Source organism: Mesocricetus auratus, unplaced genomic scaffold, assembly GCF_017639785.1.
Source record: "Mesocricetus auratus isolate SY011 unplaced genomic scaffold, BCM_Maur_2.0 Super-Scaffold_100026, whole genome shotgun sequence".
NCBI lineage: Eukaryota > Metazoa > Chordata > Mammalia > Rodentia > Cricetidae > Mesocricetus > Mesocricetus auratus.
Window position 1 is genome coordinate 18,960,080 of NW_024429207.1, and position 20,691 is coordinate 18,980,770.

The 20,691-nt window shown below is 36.5% G+C and overlaps 1 protein-coding gene across 2 annotated transcripts in view; it reads right to left on the bottom strand.

The window, feature by feature from the left end:
• Positions 1-20,691, bottom strand: part of Purg (purine rich element binding protein G) — a 31,730-nt gene continuing 11,039 nt past the window's right edge. The window contains exon 3 of one of the 2 annotated variants that reach the window (XM_013110778.3): positions 1-774. In XM_013110778.3, coding sequence (XP_012966232.1) covers positions 757-774 — 18 coding nt within the window. In that variant the 3' untranslated portion in view covers positions 1-756. The other variant, XM_013110777.3, reaches the window with a different exon arrangement.

Here is a 20,691-nt window from a genome sequence, read left to right on the forward strand (position 1 = left end):
TAACGACACATATAAGCCAGTTTATTGGATTGTCAGTGATACTTTGAGACAAATTCAAGTTATTTTATTTCACTTCATATAAACAGAGGAAGGGAGGGAAGTTTTGAATTTCAAGCTTTGTTCAGCATGTGTGCAGTTAGCATCCACAAAAGCACCATTGGATCATGGAGGAGTTAGCACCACAGGAGGTTAGGACCTAACTGTGAACATGCATCACTGAAAAACTTGGAACATGAGAACTGCATTAGTATGTGTTATGATTCATTATAAACAATACAAGGCAATTTCTGACTTCTTTTCATACAGTACAATACAGTCACAACTGATGAGAACCTTTGAAATACAATACAGGACAAAAACACCTTGTACCCTGTTAACACTAAAGCAGTTACAGATTTTTTTAAATGTTTCTTATATGAGACAGCGGATTGAAATGACCCCCCTCAAAATTTAAATTCATAGCTATATAGTTACATGATCTCTTAAGAAAGTATTTTCAAGTTTACTTGTCTTCTCCATCAATGCTGACAAATAGTGATTTGGAAACTGACAGGCTTAAAGATAAAGAACCCTACTCCTCTCTGCCCCACACCAAGCAAACCCAACTGAGTTGAGCAGCCCGCCAGTGTGGTGGAGGGCTTTCTGCATAAGGTCAGTTTGAAATGATGCCAATGGCGTTGGTACCTGTCTTCCCTTCCGTGCAGGAATGCCAAGTACAGAAGCCTTGCACTGGTGATGAGCTTCGGTTCATTTCTTTCACCGAATGCCTTTATTCTGGAGTGGAATATAAGGGAGTTAGTCCTTAGTCCTCAACTGTTTTTGTAGTGTCATAGGGCTGTTTCTTATGCTTGGGCTGATAACAGTGAAAAAGGTTGAGATCTCTCTGGATTTAGGGTAATTGTGAGCTAAAGCAAAAATATTAATTTAAATTTAGCAAGTAAGAAATTTTAAAGGGTGTCCCACTATTTTCACAATACACACCCACTACTAATATAACTGAAAACCTTTCTGGCAGAAAGCATGTAACAAACCCTCCAGTTTTAGTCTAGGCCAATTTTGGAAAATGAAGATACTGTATAAGAAATGTGCAATAAATATTGACACAGGTATATTCAGATCTCATTGTATTGATGCAGTGGAAAATGTATTTTTACTCACCAAGAGAAGAATATACCTGGAAATACCTATGCAGACACAGTAATCAATCATGTATCTGCCCAACATCTAATTCTGGAATAGTGATAACAGGGTCATTAGGAAAATGTGCTCAGTCACGGTACGGCAGCAATGTTATGTCTATATTTAACAGTGAAACATGTTTGAAAATAGAATCAATACTGCATGGTAAGTTTACAATTCACCATTTCTATACTTGTAATACATGCGTTTGTTTTCCAGTTTTTAGAAAATCCCACTGGGACCAACATCTTTCAGAACAACAATCTAACATTAAACAAACTTTCTAAGGAGAATCATCACAGAGTTTCAGAAAAACCTGTTACTCAGCATTACAAAATACTCAATAGATCTACATTTAAGATTGTTCATGCCTTGACATTAACACACCTTTGGGTTAATAGATCTTATTTTAAAAAGAACACAAAGACACAAACCAAACAGGTGACACAGAATTTGCTTTTAGTCTCTCGTAGGTAAAGAAAGACCTGATAGACTTGAGTCTTCTGTATCATGATATGACGATTCTATCTAGGAAACATTTGCATTTATTAAAATACTTAAAAGTAGAGAGAGAAAAGGGGTTAACATGTAGAAAAACTTAAAAATAAATAGCATCATGGAAAATGTTTCCTTAAAATGTTTAGGTATACTGGTCACAAATGAAATTGGAAAATATTAGCCTATCATTTTTATGTTGGCAGATGTGAAGGATCAACATGTGAGGATTGATACTTTTGAAAAAAAATGCTGTATTTTTTTCTGCTGACTAAATCCACTGTAGAAATTGACTACTGATTTCCCCAAGAGGGACCATTTATATACCAGCATGTTTACAGGAATGACTTACATTTGGTAATTCACCAAGTCTTTATGACTTGAGCAAAGAAGAAACAAAATGAATTCTTACTGCCTTATGGTTACATCAATCAAAACAAAACTAAGTTATGATAGGCTAGTTTAATAGTTCTGATTGTACTCTTATTTGGTACTTATTTCAAGATAAGGTAGAAATAAGAAAAGAATTAACAAATAAAAACCGTTTACACCGAAAGTCTTTATATTTTACATGCTAATTTTAAATGATTATATGTTAACTTAGGCAGTTTTGCCATTTTCATATATACTTTTTAAAACTATTTTCATTTCTGTATTATTCATTGTTTTTACTACGTAACAATTTTCTGTTAAATTAAAATAGTTTACTTTATCACTTTATATTCTAAGTGGCTTTAGAAAAATGTATAGCTAGGATAAATTTATAAAAAGGATAAAGAATATTTTAAGGGACATTTAGACAAATTCTATACAGATAGTTAGTTCCAGATAATAAAGTGCCTTCTTTTTTTCAGGTATTTTTTTCACTAAAATATTTTAAGGCTTTGCAAGAAACCCAGTACTACCAGAAGTTTGGTAGTATATGGCATTACATTATTAATTAGCAATCTTTTGTAGCTCTTATGTTATTTAATTTTTCAATATAAATGGCAATTTTTAGTAACTATAAGTTAAAATTTATGAATTTGTATCAATTTTTGAATACATTTTAAAGGGAAGGGGAAATGGCTAATTTCTAAATGCTGTGATTTGTATGTAAGACTCAGAAGTTGTTAGTAGCCAACGAACCTCAAAAAAAATTCAACAAACTTTTCAAATTGTGGCAAATGGGGCCATTAAAAAAACCTTATTTGTTTATAGATTCTATTTTCTTTCATTTAAAATTTTTGTGCAGCCTTAAGTAGGGAAGGCTAGAGAAAACCAATGGTAAATTATTCAGATACAGGTATGATAGACGCCTTCTATTTTAATAAGTTTATGCATAATTTATGTTGATGCCAACTTCTAATGTTAGCATTTATACCTACTCTGCTTACGACCCATTGGTATATCACAGTAAAATGCCTGAGACTGAACAGAAGTTTATATATATAGGAGCTATATCCACATAGAAATCCATTTATTATATGTCTTATTTCCCTTGGGGGAATATGGATGTGTTAAAGCACATCTATATACATGTTTGTGTGAGAAAATTTAGATTTGGGGATGAATTATGACTATCAGGATTTCTACCAAATTATTCTAATCAACAAACACTACTTTAAATGTTTGGAAATTGTTTTAAAGAATTTTAACAAGAAAATGGTTCATATTTAAATCAGCACAAGAGTAAATGCTTGTGATATCTAATGGTCATGGTTTTCCTGATCATCACTGGATTAATTTCAACAGTTCTTTGAAGGTGCTGAGGTCAGGACATAGGAAGAGAAAACTCAGAGGGAGAATGGTCTATGTGAAACATTCACATCAAGAATCCAACAGGAATTAACAGTAGGAACAAAGTGCTAGTTTTAGTAAGAGTAATTCTAGGGTTAAAAATCTCAAAGTGGTATATCCTTTATAATTGCACATTCCTTTTTCAAAGTGCCACAAGTTACCATATATTTTTCTAAGATGCACACAATTCTACTTTTTTAAACTCTAAATACGTATATAGGTTCATCTTTTGCATACTAGTACAATCTCACAAACGTCACAAATATAACCAGGAAAGGTGAACTATAACTGTCAAAAAACAGCATAGAGTTTTTAAGCGGTGACTGCTACGAGCCCACATCTTTATAAGAATTCATGTCCAAGTGTAGTGAAAACATTCCACAGAACCCGACGACACCAAATGAGCTTGTTCAGGCAAATGTTAGTAACACTCCGCTATGCGGTGCACAGAAATCTTACACTTTAAAAAACATATCAGCTTAGCTATTATTTTTGTCTATTTGACTACATATTATACTTCCTCTCTTCACTCACTGAAGCGACAGTAGGAGCTGATTAACCAATCTGGAAAACAGTAGTAAATAGCGAGGTTCCCCCTCTTAACTGCTCATTCTTATGAAGTACAGCAAAAATGTGCAATGTTGATTTCACATGATTCTATCTCTCTTATTTAAATAGAAGCACTACATGGAAATGTGTTTTAGAAGTTATAATTAGAAGTCATCTTTAGAAGAAATATAAGGATAGGATAATGGAGACCAAAGCACCAAAATATAGAACAAATCAAAGAATTGAAATGAAGACCCTCATTTTGCCGAATTCCCATTTCATCAGGTAATAATTAAAGATGGTTCTTTGTCATGTAGTAACTGTATTAGAATATAGTGCAAATAACCGGCATGCATACAGATGTAAAATTTGGATAGTTCTACTATTTTTGAGGCAATGAAATTAAACTTGAATTTTCTCTGAAAATTCTTTTTCTCTGAAAAATGGGATGAAAATGCTATCATGCAGGGAAAGCAAGACTGTAAAACCAGTGGTCACAAGTGCAGGACATCTGGGCTCTCTTAAGCCAGAGGCTAACTGGGCAAAATGCTCCATTTAAATAGAGTGAGAAGGTTGGTTAGAACATCAAAGAACTGCTGAAATTAGGATTAATTCATCATCACAGAACACTAAATGGCTCTCTGAAAGGATCACTTCCTTTTTCTACAGTTTGAGGACCTCCTTCTACAGCAGCAGTCCTCAACCTTCCTAATTGCTGTGAACCTTTAATACCATCCCCGTGTTGTCGTGACTCCCAATCATAAAATTATTTTGTTGCTACCTCATAACTGTTATTTTGCTACTGGTATGAACCATAATGTAAATATTTGATATGCAGGATATCTGATAATGTGACCCTCGTGAGGATCCCCCGTGAGGACCACTGTTCCACAGTGTGAAAATGACTACAAAAGGTGCCTGAAATAAATGCCCAGTTATATAAACCCTCCATATTTTTTTGTGTGTGTGTGCATGGCTGAAGCATGAGACAGACACTGATAGGGTAGTCTTCTGAGCAAGCTGACAAATCAGAACGGATCATGCATGATAAATGGTTGGCAATCCTCTCCCTTTCCCACCAACCCTAGCTCAGCACACTGCCAGGTTAATAATAGGACGGGTAGATATCCGTCCTCAGAATCTTCTCACGGTTTTTGAGCATAAAAATTAATCCTTTTACCATTAAGTAATGGGTTTTGATAGTTTTAGCATTCAACGTTTGCAAGAGAAATACAAAGCCCCGAAATACATGAAATTCTTAATCAAAATTGCAGACACGGAAACTCTAAATTACAAATAATACTCCAAGTATATTTAGCTAATCTAACACTCCAAATAATTTAATATTTTGCAGTCTCTGTTGCTAATACACACCCTTTTGGACAGTGTAGGAGCTAGACAATTATATTTACCTAGAATACAGCTTGTGGTAGCAGTCATACACACTGCTATAAATACTGACCATCTGCAAGAGACTCATTCTTACCATATTATTTGATCTTATTTGTCTTTTCTTTACCTGTTATATTTACAGAATTTTTACTGTATTGGGACAAGACTGGAAACGTTAATCAATCGTGTGGGTAGTGGTTGAACTATACAAAACTTGTAAAAGTGGATTGCAACTTCTCTGCTCTGTATGTAGTGACATGGTTTCTATCACTCCATGCCAAGCACATTTTATGATTTGGGGGCCAAACTGTAGCAAGTTTTTCTTTTTGGGAACACCAACTCCCCAAATAATGAAACAGACTTAATATTAATTATGAAAGCTTAGCTTTAACTTGGGCTTTTCCCAACTAGCTCTTATAACTGAATTAACCTTTTATGAATCTACATTTTGCCATGTGTACCATATGTCTGACTTGCTTCGCATTTTGCTTGTATCTCTCCACCTCTCTTCTTCCCAGAGTTCTCTCTTTCTCTCCCTGGAAATGCCGGGTATCTCTTCTGCCTAGCTATTGGCCATTCGGCTCTTTATTAAACCAATCACAGTGACACATCTTCACCCAGTGTAAACAAATATTCCGTAACAAAAAACAGGATCTTGCAGTCTGCTCTAACAGTCAGACCCAGCAGAGGAATTAGCTCATGGAATATGAAAAATAAATACCTGCTGATTTAATGTATGTGAAACAGGACTGAGAAACACAGACAAATAACTTTTATATTACATTTGGCCTCCCACTGTCTCTTCATGAAGATCAATGCTGGCCTCCAGTACAATACGGTGGGTGGCATTGCTATCTGATGAGCAGAATAGCTCTATTCATTCTTACGTCACTATGACAACGCCTTTTGAAGTGTGTAAGTGACACCACTGACTACAATCATCCCTAAAACTTTAAATTATTCATCTTTACCTTTGCCAGGTGTTCTAGTTGAAAGCTGAGTTGCTGCATACAGCAGCCAATACTTTCCTGATGCTAATTCAGATGCAGCGGTAAATCAAGAAAATAAGAAACACAGCTGCAGCTCCTAGCATGAACATAGAGGCTATCAGAAGGAACAGAGAGGCAGTAATGAATCCACATCAGCTGGGACCTGAAGATTGTGGTTAAAGTAGGAAAGTCAGGCCAGGAGATGACAGGGATTCCCTTGGACTGAGGGACTTCTGAGATTAGACTAGATTCCAACAGCTCTTTCTAGCTCTAAAATTATTTATTATGATCCCACTGACAAAATGGGAATCTGGGTGGCACTCAAAACTGATTTTCTTTTCAAGAAAAAAAAAAAAGGTAAGCAAAGCCCTAAAAGTTTAATGGTTTGGAACTCTCACACAGCTCTTAGTACTAAACATCTTTTTTCAATAAGTCATTACTCTACGTTCTTCGGCAACAATTTTGTAAGAAGTATTAGAAATCCTGACCAATTCTATTTAAGTCAAAATAGTATGTAGATACAATAACAGCTTGTATCGTCAATGCAATTAGTGTTTGGAATCTCTCCTTCTCCCAGCATTTTCCATGAGCTCACTGTTTCATGAACTTTCTGACCTCATTTCCCATTGTAAAGAGGGGAAGATGAATTATTTCCTGTGAAAATCAGAGTTATGGTTTTAAATAAAATTAGTGGAAAGATTGCAGTTTTTGATGTTGTTTGAATGTCTAACTTAAAATCACTTCATATATACATAAAACTCAGCATATTTAGTGATACTGTGTTAACTGAACAGCAACAACAACAAAAATATAACAAAGCAAAAAAAAACTTAAAAAGTGAAAAGGCTTTTGTTGTTGTTGTTGAAGGGCATTAAACCTAGTGCTCTGCATGTGCTAAGGCCATGCTCAATCACTGAGCCAAAAAAAAAACTTTTATGTTATGCTAAGACTTTTCAGAAGCCTCTCAAGCAACGGATACGTACCAAGAAATGAAGCTTATAATTCACAGCCCATGATCCCTTTTTACCTTCTCCACATTAAGCTGATACCATTTTTCATACTCCAACGGGAATAGGGGCTATATCCTTTTCTCCATCTGGCAAGAAATATTATTGGCAGTTAATTAAAATTAATTACTACAACTAAAATGAGGATAGACTGGGCATTGCTCAAAAGAAGTTAGCGGTCTTTAGAACTGAGACTATATCCTCGAGGCTTATTATGCTGGTTCCTTGGGTTTTCCTTATGGGTTAAATTATACTAATGAGGTTCCCTTGGTGATTCAAATCTAACTGGCCTTTTAAAAATGAGAAATACAACGTAGGCCAAATTCTACACGAAAGTAGGTCACATTAGAGAGAAGCTTCACTTCAGTATTTTTGAAATGATCAGACTGAAATATGAATAGTGAAACCGGGGAAAGGTAAGCATGAGCGGGTAAGGAAGGGAGGCAAGATGGCTCAGCAGGTAAAGACACTTGCTATGCAAGCCTGGTGGCCCGAGTTTGATCCCCAGAACCCACCTAAAGGTGCACGAAGAGAACCGACTCTATGAAGTTGTCCTCTGACCTCCGCATGTGCACCCTGGCATGCATGCCCATCTCCAGACATCACACACGCACGCACGTACGCACGCACGCACAAATGCATTTAAAAAAGACCAGTGAGGGATTGTGGCGGTACTATGTGGTATGTGGGAAGGTAAAAAGGAATGGGAACAGTGGATATGAGATGTGCAGAAATAAAATAATAGCATTTATTTCATTAGGGTACCTTTCACAAACTGATATAAGCATTATGGTGCTACATGGCTCTTTTCTACTGCCAAACAATTATTTAAACATGGAAAATGATATATTATCCTCATAGAATGGCAAGAGAGTAGCTGTTGTATATGATACTGGTATGTAACAACATGCTGGAATCCCTCTGTGTTCCTAGTGCTGAAGGTAGAGGTGGTTAAGGTTGCAGGGTGACATCAACTTCAGTTATGCATAGGACACAGATAGAACTCTTTTGCAAAAGACCACAGAAGAGGAAAACTTTCACCCTTTAGGTATACCGAAATACAGTGTAGTATGCAGCACCCTAGAGTCACAGTAAATATTTGCTCAAATTCACTGAATGAATATCACTGGATGTGTAGAAAAACCCAGACACAATCTTGATCAATTTTATTGTACCTATTCACCTTGAATTTATATAAGCTTTTCTTAGAATTAAAGATCAAACTGAATTTCTAACTATAAAATTGAGTTCACTACGTCCATGTTACATCACTTAGAATGCATAACAGCTACTAAGGTATTACTGCATTGACCAACAATGGAAGTATTCTATCTATCAATTTTTTCTTTTTGGGGGGGTTGAGACAGGGTTTCTCTGTGGTTTTTTTGGAGTCTGTCCTGGAACTAGCTCTTGTAGTCTAGGCTGGTCTCGAACTCACAGAGACCTGCCTCCCTCTGCCTCCTGAGTGCTGGGATTAAGGTGTGCACCACCACCGCCCGGCTCAATTTTCTTTATAAGACAGTTAGGGCTAGGATGGCCTGGAACTTGTAATTTTCCTGCCTCTGCCTCCCAAATACTAGGATTGCAGGTATGCAGCACTAGGCCCAGCTCCAGTCCAGGGTGCTTTGATAAACATTATAGTAAGGATTTCCTCACCTGGGATTACTGTTAACATTTACTCTGTGAAATCACAGCATAACTTTAAGTGAAGGAAATAGTTTGATGGCCACTGTCATCGCTGATGGGCTCACCCACTTTCTATTTTAGTAGACTAACTCAAGGGTCCTGAAGGGTACTGCTTGATTCATACAGCCCCAGTTAAAGTGAAAGAGGTTACGGGGACTGTCACTTACTATTTGACAGTATTTCCTCACCTTGTATTCTTACTTTCATTTACTGTCAAGATATTAATCAATTCAGATACACAGTTCAGATTTGTTTTAAGAAGATAACAGCAATAACAAGAAACTATTGTGAAAATCAACAACATGGATGATCTAAAAGGCAAATAAAAGAAACCAAAATGAAAAAAAAATACATGCTAAGTTAAATGAAATTCTAGAATACACAAACACATGTCAGATTAGATCAATGGTTGCTTTTGGAAATTAGGAAGGTAGGTGGGCTGTGGGGATGTTGATTGGGAGCAGGAATATACAAATTTCCTGGGTAATAGAAATCTTCATGTCTCCATAGTCACTGAGTATTGACTGACAGATACCATGTAAACTGTGTTTCAGTCAAAAACTGAAAAGCATTATAGTGAATACAACTAGGTATTCTTTCATAAGCATCGGAAGGTGGGTGTTATTTTCCTTTTCAAAACTTTCCCCTTCAAACTCTCCCATAAAGAGTAACACACTCTAGAATGGAATCCAGGACTAATACTCTACAGGGCAGGACTGCCAGCTCAGAAAGGGGATTAATTCAGTACAGTGAGTAGGTGGGAGGGGACAAGATTTTATCTGATGCTGCATGGTATATATATAATTCCACATAATTCCACATTTAAAAACCTTGGGATGCCAGTGGTTGGGTCCTAATTTATGACTAACTACCCCATCATTATAATTTGCCCTGTGTTCATCAGTTTTAAAGAGGTTACTTTCTGAGTCAAATATCCAATGCATGATTAGTTTCCTACAGAAATAACCTTATTACACTTTATGATCATTCTAAAAATAAAAGAAAATTATATTAGTTCTGAGAAGAAAATGCTAATATACTGAACAGAATTTGCTCAAAGTGACGCCAAGTATTCATCTGTGAAGTTAAAACTGTAAGCAAAAGCCAATAATTTCTTCAATGTATTCCTTATGGCAGTTTCAATTAAAACCTACCAAAGACTTATGCTGTCCCATGTTCATATACCATACAAAGACATCTAAAATAATATTTTACTGTTCATAGTCACCTCCACCTGAGAGTAGAGGGAGAAAATGAAAAAGTACAATGTCCCTGCATGAGGAGGGCTATAGTAAGGATATGTTAAAAAAGTAAACTAATAACATCATTTCCCTTAAATTGTTATTCCTTAACTTGAAAAAAGTGGCTTCTTACTCCACATTACAAATTCAAATTGATTAAAAGCAAAAGTGTAGGCATACCAAACAAGAGAAGGCTGACTTCATGATCCATAATTATTATCATGGCCATTAACAGAAAACTGCATAAATATAAGCTGATATAATAAACAATAAATTAATAAGAAGATAGCACAGCTATAAAGTTTCCACTGACAGTTAAATTACACTAACAGCCCCTGTGAGCCTCTCAGAATGGACTATAAACACCTGTGCAGTCAACACAATAGACAGTCAGATGATGTTTCAGACACACATTTCTAGTAGCTTTACAAATCTCTAAGTGTCAAAAGAAGACAGCGCTCCTGTTTGAGATAAAAGAAAAAAAATACAGTTCATATATCCAAGAGGGAAGGCAAGCCCATGATCTGTAGTGTTCTATAATAATCACTGGGGCCCAAACCGTGGCTGTTCCCTATATCCTAAAGCCTAAAGGCAAGTGGAATGCTTCTCCCTTTAAAGGACTTAAAGGACAACTTTGTTTTGAGGTAGGGTCTTCACTTAGTAGCCAAGGCTGGCCTTGAACTCACTCTGTGGCCTTAGCTGGACTAGCAGTCCTGCCTCTGCCTCCTGAGTGGCTGAGGTCACCGGCATTTGTCACCACACTTGACTTGTAATGCTGTTGGTTTCAATTTTAGAAGAAAGGTGTGAGAAAATTCTTGCAGCTGAGAGAAAACACCTAGCAATATCTTCAATAAAACATATACTTCCACTGGTTCTGAAGCAAATGATGAACAATGGCTAGTGGAGAAACCACTTTAGAAGATCTAGGGCAAGTTTTGAAGTTAGTTGTTAAGTGCTTTTGAAGAAATCATGTAGCATCTTTGAAAATTGTCCCTATCTTTTATGAATGAACGGATCAAAGTTGATAGCACAGGCAGACAAATAGATATTAGGCTGTCAAGTCTTGTGGCTATCATTTATGAGGAAACATGCAAAGTAAGCAGGGGCAGCCGGTCCTCATTGTGTGGACTACCCAGTGGTTGTCTTTTATTGATGGAAACATTTTAATTTCTTAAACAAATCTTATTCATTTTCTTAATGATGGCTTTGGATGAACAGCAAATTCTCATTCTGATGGAGTCTTACATACATATTTTTTTTCTTGTACAGCTAGTGCCTTTCGTTTTCTGTCCAAGCAATTTTCACTTATGTACCCATGCCCTTTTACAAATAACTAAAACACTTCCAATTGGAGGTTCAGCTTTCCTCGCCACTGCTACCTGGGAGTTTTTGTTGTAAACTGAATGAGGCTCCCTTCCAACTGTGCATCATTTTGTTATACTTGCCATGGATGGAATCAGGTATTTTTATGGGTTGGGAAGAATTAATAATGTCGTTCATGTTTCTTAAGAGTCACCATGTGACAGATATTTTGTCCTGATTTTGTGTTTAACCTTCTTAAGGAGGATGTGGCTCACCAGCAGTTCTTTTGCTTTGGAATGCATACATGGCCCTGAAGACAGAAGATGGCCCAGAACATAGTGGATGGTCAGCAAGGACAAACTGATAGAATCTGGACGTCAAGCCAGGACTGGCTGACACCAATGTCTGTATTATTTACTACTCTGTGCTAATGCTTGAGAATTTACAGAGATTTAGGACCTAGGAATATTATTAAAATCATTGCTATAGCATAAGAGTGGAGGAAGTAGATTATAATGATTTTTGTTTTTTTTTCATAGTAAAAGGCAATTATGGAACTTCTATTAAGCTCTTCCTTGATAATTCTAATCATATACAGCATTTCAAAGTACAATTTACATATATCATATTTAAATGTATGATAATTTATAAATATATGATAATTCTTGCAGATTAGGCCAAACTGCATATGAACTTTTTATGGTCACAAATGGTAAGGTCAGAATAATCCAATTTGCATATAAAACTCAGAAATTAAGATGGCTAATTCCTCAGCAATGCTCCAATTCTGATAAGCTGGGAATACCAAGGATGGTGTCATTTATTTTTTGGAATTTCCTACTTAAAGTTTTGCTCACAGTGTTATTAATCCTATTGAAATGGAGAGAATTCTGGTTTTTTTCTTGCTCAAATAGAGATGGCATAATGAACATGGTTGAATTTGAGCTTGTGACTGAGGATGCTGCAGCATCCTGGACTCTTCACTGTTGTTCATTGTGAACACCCGTGAAGGGAACAGAGCTGTGGGTTCTGGAGTCAGTCTGATAACAAACTGACACATTACCTTCAAACAGACCTTTGGAAAAGTCTGCTTTCAATTTCCTATGTAGTCACTTGTAGATCTCTTGTTCATAAGAGCATAGGTTCATGGCATGCATGAAACTCTCAACAAATAAAATATTGTATTATAAAACCAATAAACTAGACAAATATAAAAAGTGAACATAGCCGGGCGTTGGTGGCGCACGCCTTTAATCCTAGCACTCGGGAGGCAGAGGCAGTCGGATCTCTGTGAGTTCGAGGCCAGGCTGGACCAACAGCCTCCAAAACAGAGAAACCCTGTCTCGTAAAACCAAAAAAAAAAGTGAACATAGTGAAAAGGTTCACTGGCTGATTTATTAGACCTGCTATTAAATTCACAATGCAGGTGCAATGACAGGATGCGGCAGGAGGACAAGAAGGGACTAGGTTGCTCCGGCAGAGAGATTCATGTGTGTCTGAGGCTGGAAAGTTAGGCTGCTGTGCTGACAGGTCAGAATCCAGTTATGTCCTCTGTGTACCGACACGATCACCAGAGCACTGAGTTGCTGTGTCTCCTACCAGGGCTCAAACGCCACCATAAAGTTAAGTGTAGACTTGAGCCTAAAGTTCATGTGAAATCAAGAAAGTACCTATAATGCTATTTCTAGTTTCTTTCTTACTTTTTTTTTTGAGATAGACTTTCATGTAGTCCAGGCTGGCCATGAACTTGTGTTCTCCTGCTCCTGCTGGGAGTATGGGCATGCACTACCACATCTGCCTAGAATGCAGTTTTAGAAACCCTTTAAATGAACTATAAAAGCATGTTTAAACTGACTAACTTTTGTTTTCAAGTTTGCCACCTAAAATTTGTCTGTTAGTATGAAGGCTTTAATTATCAGTGGGCTCATTAACAGCTTGCTATTTTAATATTAGGTAGGCTGGTGGTGATTACAGCAAATCATGTCACCTGCCAGGGCCTGAGTTTTGCAATGTCTAAGTAGGGTTAGCAATATTCAACTAATTTAAATCAGGATAAAATGAGGTTGAGTATGGGAAAGAAATCTGATTCTAAATTATATATAAACTATAATTTAAAGTTCTATATCCATTTCCAGTCTTTAACTTAATTATAAAATATTTAATAATTAAAGGACAGTCACAGGAAAATGTTCAGGATATATCAGTTCCTTACACCACAAATAACTGTGTATCTTTGCACTGCAATGTTTCTATATGAGAATTAGTGTATCTGCTGACTCACTGACACACCCCAAACAGAGTTAGGCTTGTACCATTTGGTACATATATAGTGACATAGTCATTATAATAAAGAATACTGGTGGATGTTTATAAATTCTATTATGTGAAAAGGAATCTGTGACTACACAGTAAATGAACTAAAACTAAAGTGAGGCAGAATATAAAAGCCGAAGGCAGGGAGCGCAACTATGCAATACATGTCACTACTTCTTGCCTTCCAACTACAGAATCATGGTAGCCTTATATGATGAGTCTTCATGGGGCTGCATAATCACCCCTCATGCTCGTTCCTCAGGAAGTCATTACCACTTGAACACAGTAGGCACGAGATGAAACAGATTGTTATTTTCATCTTAGGACAGCAAGAGAGATTTGGAATGATGAAGACATAATTACTGTCTAAAATAGTACTGTTGTATTTGTCTGTTTGCATGAGTGAAATATACAATGACAGAATGTAAACAATCATATTTGAAGGATCAATTGCTAAACGTAAAATACAGCTAATTATGATATCTCCAAACATTCTTCTCATATGTATGAACACACTGCCTGGAACACGGCAGATAAATGAAATATGTGTTGAATGAAAATACAAGTTTGATTAGGCTCCAAAAGATATGTAGAATCAAGTAATATTGGACATGGCACAAAAATGTCTTTAAGTAGAGCTTAGAATGTGTAGGGAACAGAAGATCCCCCTATCAAATTGCTCCTTAATTTGTGAGGGATCTTTGAAACAAAAGACATAGTATTTCCTCGAAGGTTTTAAATGATCACTTTCCTTCCCACTTGTCACCATTTAGAATTCTGCTAAGTATGTGACTTCAAAGGCAGAAAAGGAGCAGGAAGAGGAACAGCGGTGATTAAGGGAGGAAGCTGATTTATGCAATCAGCACAGGGCAAGGTGTGGAGGGGAATGCAAAGGAGGAAGTCAGAGACTCTGTAAATTTATATTCAAGTCAAAAAAATTACATTCAAGTCAAGGAGTTCAGAGTTTTCACATGGGAAACTAAGTTTAAAGTATATTTAATCAAGATTTAGGTTATATGTTTAAGAATCTCAAAACTATAAGAACTGTCTACTTAAAGCTTTTGTATCTAGTTAAAACTTATATATGATCACCAACTAATTTCTGTGTTACTTTCAACACACACACACACACACACACACACACACACACACACACACACACACACACCCAGTAGATTAATCACGGGGACTGGGCAAATTAGAAGTAAATTGTAAAGCAGTCATAACTAAATACGAAGAATGCTAAGGGTAAGATGGCCAATAAATGTTAGAAGCAACAAAGAGCAGCTGGAGAAGATGAGGGCCATAGAAGGAAGTCGAAGAGAGCGAGCTAAGAAGTTTGACTGGCTCAAGGGACACAGGCATTAGAAGAGTGCAGAGTTCACAGATCCTGCTCAGTTCCCTCAAGCGATGAGTTAAATGACTTATTCTAGGCCTGGGCACCACTAGAAAACCCAGATCTGGGCCCTGAACATAGTGCCTTTCCTTTACATTCGACAAAGACTTAAAAGTGGAAGTAGTAAACACCCAAAATTCTTTGGCTTTCTTAAGCATAGTTTAAATACAGCATGAAATTTAGGATTCATATGCACTTTAGTTTAAAGCTATGCTGTGTAACAAGTTTACTAATAGTAACATATTATTAAGAATTAATTATTAAGAGTCTAGAGAAGGGGGAGGGCACAGGAGGAGGGGAGGGAAAGGGAGAGGGACTTGGAACTGACTTGTGACGCAACCTTGTTTCTAATCTAAACTTAAAAAAAAAAGAGTCTAGAGAATCAAGGTCTGTGTTTACCCAAGATTAACCTTTTCTATGTAAATGCAGAAGTTTCTACCAAATGGTATGTAGATTCTATATAATAAGCCTACACATCAGAGGCAAATAGCTTAATGGAAGGAACTGCTTGAATTGCAGTGTGTTGTATCTTCAAATGGAAGTTAGAGCCTTCAAAAAAAAAGTTGAATAATAAATGGTGATTAACACATGAAATCACACATACTTACCCAATTGCTCATAAACTTGCTTCTATATAAATATGGTTTCATAATACTAAAAGAACAAGAATTCAAACTAGCATTAGTGACCATAAGTGCCACAGGCATTCTGTATTCTAAATAAATTTAGTATTATAATAAAGTAGGTAAATGCTTTTAAAATGAAAGCTCAGAACTCGGGGACTTTTTAGGCTGAAGTGCAGTGTTATCTACAGGCTCTTATTTGTAAAATATTAGTGCTAATCTTATATCAGAGACTACAATTGGAGGAATGACTAAATTGTGGAGTTTGTAGGTGGAGCTCCAGGGAGTTCAGTATACTAAGTGGAGCTCTGGGATTTAGGGATGCTAATAATATATAATGAAGGAAGACTTGAAATAGCGAAAGGAGCCCCGAAAGAAAAGTAATTTCTTGGTCTGCTATAGAAGCAGCCAGTTGTAACACACCTCACTAGCCAAATTCTTTTAATTTAATGAAAAAAATTTTCCTTAATGGGAGAAGAGAAAAACCTTTTTGTGTTGAGTGTTCTTAGGGTCAAGGAAAATAATATTGTCAAAAAGTGCATTTTACTTTACACCTGTATTATTTTATACCCAGATATATTATTCTCATAATAGTTATTTTATGCTAAAGTTTCATACTGTATTAAAGAAAGATTTTTGAAATTATTTAACGAATATTAATACTGTCAGGCTTTAGGGAAGTGTCCAATCTGGTATCTGTATTGTTAGAAGATAAACCTCTGCTGTCCACTGCAAAGAATCATACAAAGTCTAGAATTTAAGCCTACTTATCCTGGCTACTATAGTTTCAAATCTTGAACAAGCAAGCACAAAATGGCCACAAGTCTCCTAGTTCTCAGAATAAAAGCTTCCTCTCAGTGGCAGAACTCCCAGGACAAAATATCCTCCATTCAATCACAAGGATTATGTGGGCAATTTTCATATGCATACAAGGGCTTTGCGATTCTAGTGGAAATAACTATAAGTCCATTATTGAAAGAAGAGGGGTTAAGAAGCTATTTGCACATTTTTTAAAAAGGCTGTGAGAAAAATACAATGGGGCTGGGCTAAGGAGAAGTGGGGAGATTAGTGCTATAGGAGTTCATTTTCTCCAGATAGAAATGGTCTTTAAATTGGCTCCATACAAATCACATGATTGAACACTAGGAAATTATTAAATGGTTAATTTTATGATAAGCATTTTTGGACATAGAAAAAGACAACTAGAAGTGAGGCATTCAAAGATGTCCCCAACTAAGGATGTTATTATAGTCCCAATATTTTAATAGAAAAGGCTGATGAAAATTATGTGAGACTTGGATGGTCAAATTGTGAGAGCCTCAGGCTGCAGAGAATTTCAGAAATGTTTGGGCTGTGAAACCTAGGGAGTAAGCAATCAGTGGGGAGAGGAAGCTGGAACTATGGAGGCTGACACTGGTGTCCTCGATATTGACTGGCTATGCCAGAAAGCTGGCTAATGCGACATCACAAAATTAAACACCCGGGTTTACACCTTAAGTCTCATGTGTTTAAAGCAAGCAACACATATTTGTCAACACTGTTAAAAAAGATCATCATCTACAATGACACGCTACAGTATTTGAATGTCGGCAATTTCAGCTAGAAAAATGACCTTTATAGTTTAAATCGATGACAATGAATAGCTCTCAACTGGAGGTGGTGGCTGGCACCTATATTTCTAGCACCCTGGAGGCAGAGGTGGTAGGAGCAGGAGCTAAAGGCCAGCTAAAATGATCTAGACAGTGTGAGGGGCCACCCTGGACAGCAGGAGACCTTGTCACAACAACCGCCACCACTACCATTACCATAAACACCACCACCACTAAGTTTCCAGATAATTATAACAAGATATGAACAAGACAATTAAAATGCTAATTTCAGAACTGTTCTACCAACTAAATCATAATCCCTGGAGATGAGAATTCAAACTGACTTTGTTATTAAACCATGTCACTAATGTCTGAGTATCATTGGAGTAAAATCTACTTTAGGTTTTTGAAATTTATTTGACTGTGTGTGTGTGTGTGTGTGTGTGTGTGTGTGTGTGTGTAGGTCCATGTATGGAGATTTGATGACACCTTGCTGGGGTTGGTTCTTTTACCAGGTGGGTTCTGGAGATTACATCGTCAGGCTTGGCAGCAAATGCCCTTACCTGCTAGGCCATTTCGTTGGCCCAAATGGACTCAATTTTAAAGGGAGAAAATGCTGTTATTTTAAAGGTGCTTAGAACTCTTCTGAAGCAAATACAAATGCAACATTTAAAGGCATACTACCTGACATCATTATGCTAATAGTTCTTCTAGTTCCTCAGAGGCACAGTGGAGATTCTGTGCTGTTTTCAAAGCAGACTATTGGTTTCAAACAATTTCTTTGAATTATTAGACTCAATCCTAGGTGAGTCACATGGCAACAGGTGCTGTAAGTACCAGCTGCCTTGATGAACTTGGGCTTTTTAGACCTATGATGATTTCTTTATAGTTTTGAAGCTGGGATGACAAATAGCATACATTTGGCATGAATGTTCTTCTGCCCCCGCCCTTACAGATCTCCAGGCAACATTTTATGGCAGGTGATTCAGTATAACCACAAATGAGATGAATCCAGTTTCCATTACTTCATCAAGAGCAAGGCTCAGGGGCACAGAACTGGAATCTATATGAATGTTTGTTATTTGTGTGTATATGTAACTTATAACCAATTCATCTAATTAGTAAGGGCCAAGAAAAACTAGTTTTTCTTTAAAAACATTTCTTAGTGTCGGAGATGGAATCCAGGGCTTGAAGACACTAGGCAAGCGCTCTGTCACGCAGGTACAGCTCTTAAAACTAGTGTTTGTAGTTAGAAGTGGGTGAAAGGGTATTTGGATGTTTTCAGAACAATCCTTGGCAATTTGAAATTGTACTTCTGCATTCAATTTGGCTAATTAAGAGAGCTGAATTTTAAAAGTCCCATGTATTATTCCTAATAAGCTCTTAGAGTTGGAAAGATGCAGGTAACAATGATTTTCTCTATGTATACTACAGTACATACCCACCTAGTCAGCCTATACCATCCCCACTAGGCTGGCAAACAGGGAGTAAGTTATTTATTAAAAATTAAGCAATTTTAAGTGTTATTTACTCTTGGATAATATGTTTAATGAGTGCCCATGGGAACAATCTCCATTGAAAGCAATGGGTCCAACCTTTAACTAAGAACCACAGTGCTATATAGTTCCTCTATCTTGTGAATAGAAGGAAGACTCAGAAAGATGGTGAAGATCGTGTTATGTGTTTTTAAGGAAATGAGTTTATTTTACCTCACGTATATTTCTCAAGAAATAATCAGCATTTAAAGTCTTAAGTCTATTTACCTAACCCATGAATCACTCATATTACTTGATATATATTACAAAATGTAGAATTTGGAGACTAATTTCTAGGTTCCTTCAGGTATTAATATCTTATATTCAATAAGCTTGTAAGTAATATTTTGAGTAATCATTCACTTTGCTTTACTAAGATTTATATGCCAGAATTACTTAATAAATTAAAAACATGCTCCAGTATCCATATATCTGTGTGATGATTTTCATATCTTTATAATTCATCCCTGCCAGATAGATCTTGAGATAGCTGTTGAAAAGTGATATGGAATCAGAACGGTCATTAAATGGAATGAGTATAAAGAGAAAAAAATAATTTAAGAAAACTCTAGTCAACTTATAAAATGGTGTTTGCACTTTGTGAATATCTAAAGGGAGTCTAAGTTCTTCCTAACAGGATACTAGTTCTAAATCTTCCCTCTACTATTTTTATAGGTCAGATAGACTCTCATCTATCACAGCAGGACTTAATGCCACAGCTCAGTATCATCCATTTTTTCTGAAATGTGTTAGAAATGCAGTCTTAGACTTCTCACTCCATCATTCCCACTGCATGGAAATGCAGGTGGCTATCAGAAGTCAGGGAGTCAACAGGCCCTAAACTTTCCTAAACCATCATCCCAAAGCAATGGGGGAAAATATGTGCCTGTAAATGGAACACTGATCCTGTTGGTAATTCAGTGTGGCAGGGACAGGAATAACGTGCCAGAGTATGGAGGAAGGGTGAACTCTCAGTCAGATGGCAGGAAAAAGTTGTAAGAAACAAGCAAACCTCTCAATAATAGTCATAAGATTTATTTCCAAACTAATTTAACATAGCCAGTTATCTTCAGTTCATGAAAAGAAACAGTAGACCCATAGTGAACAGCGATTTGTCTTTTCTGTCCTTAGGGAAAGAATCAGGATGATCCATCTATGGTCCCATCATTTGAACCTTTTAAAAATTACTGGTACTTATTTGAAATAGTTGACCAGGATTTGAAGTTCAGTCTATAATCTACACTTAAGACCAAGTAAGTTCTATTTATGAACAGCTACCTAAACCAAATGAATACATCTTCATTAAAGCAAACTTCTCTTGGTGAGATTAATAATCCCATTTATAGGGAATAGTTTTGGATTACATAGTTCCCAGTGATCAGAAACTAATTTATTCTGGTGGGGACAGACTGTGTTTTACTAAGTTGGTGTGTGTGTATGTGTGTGTTTCTAAGTAAGTCTTATAGGTAGCCTGGCCTAGCTAAGCACAATGTTTAAGTGTCGATTTAGTTGACAAATATATTAGTTGGGAAATATGGAGCCAATTTTTAAATCTCTGGAAAATTATAATGAAGGTAATAATGTTGTTATACAGAATAGAAAGTCTATATAAAGGG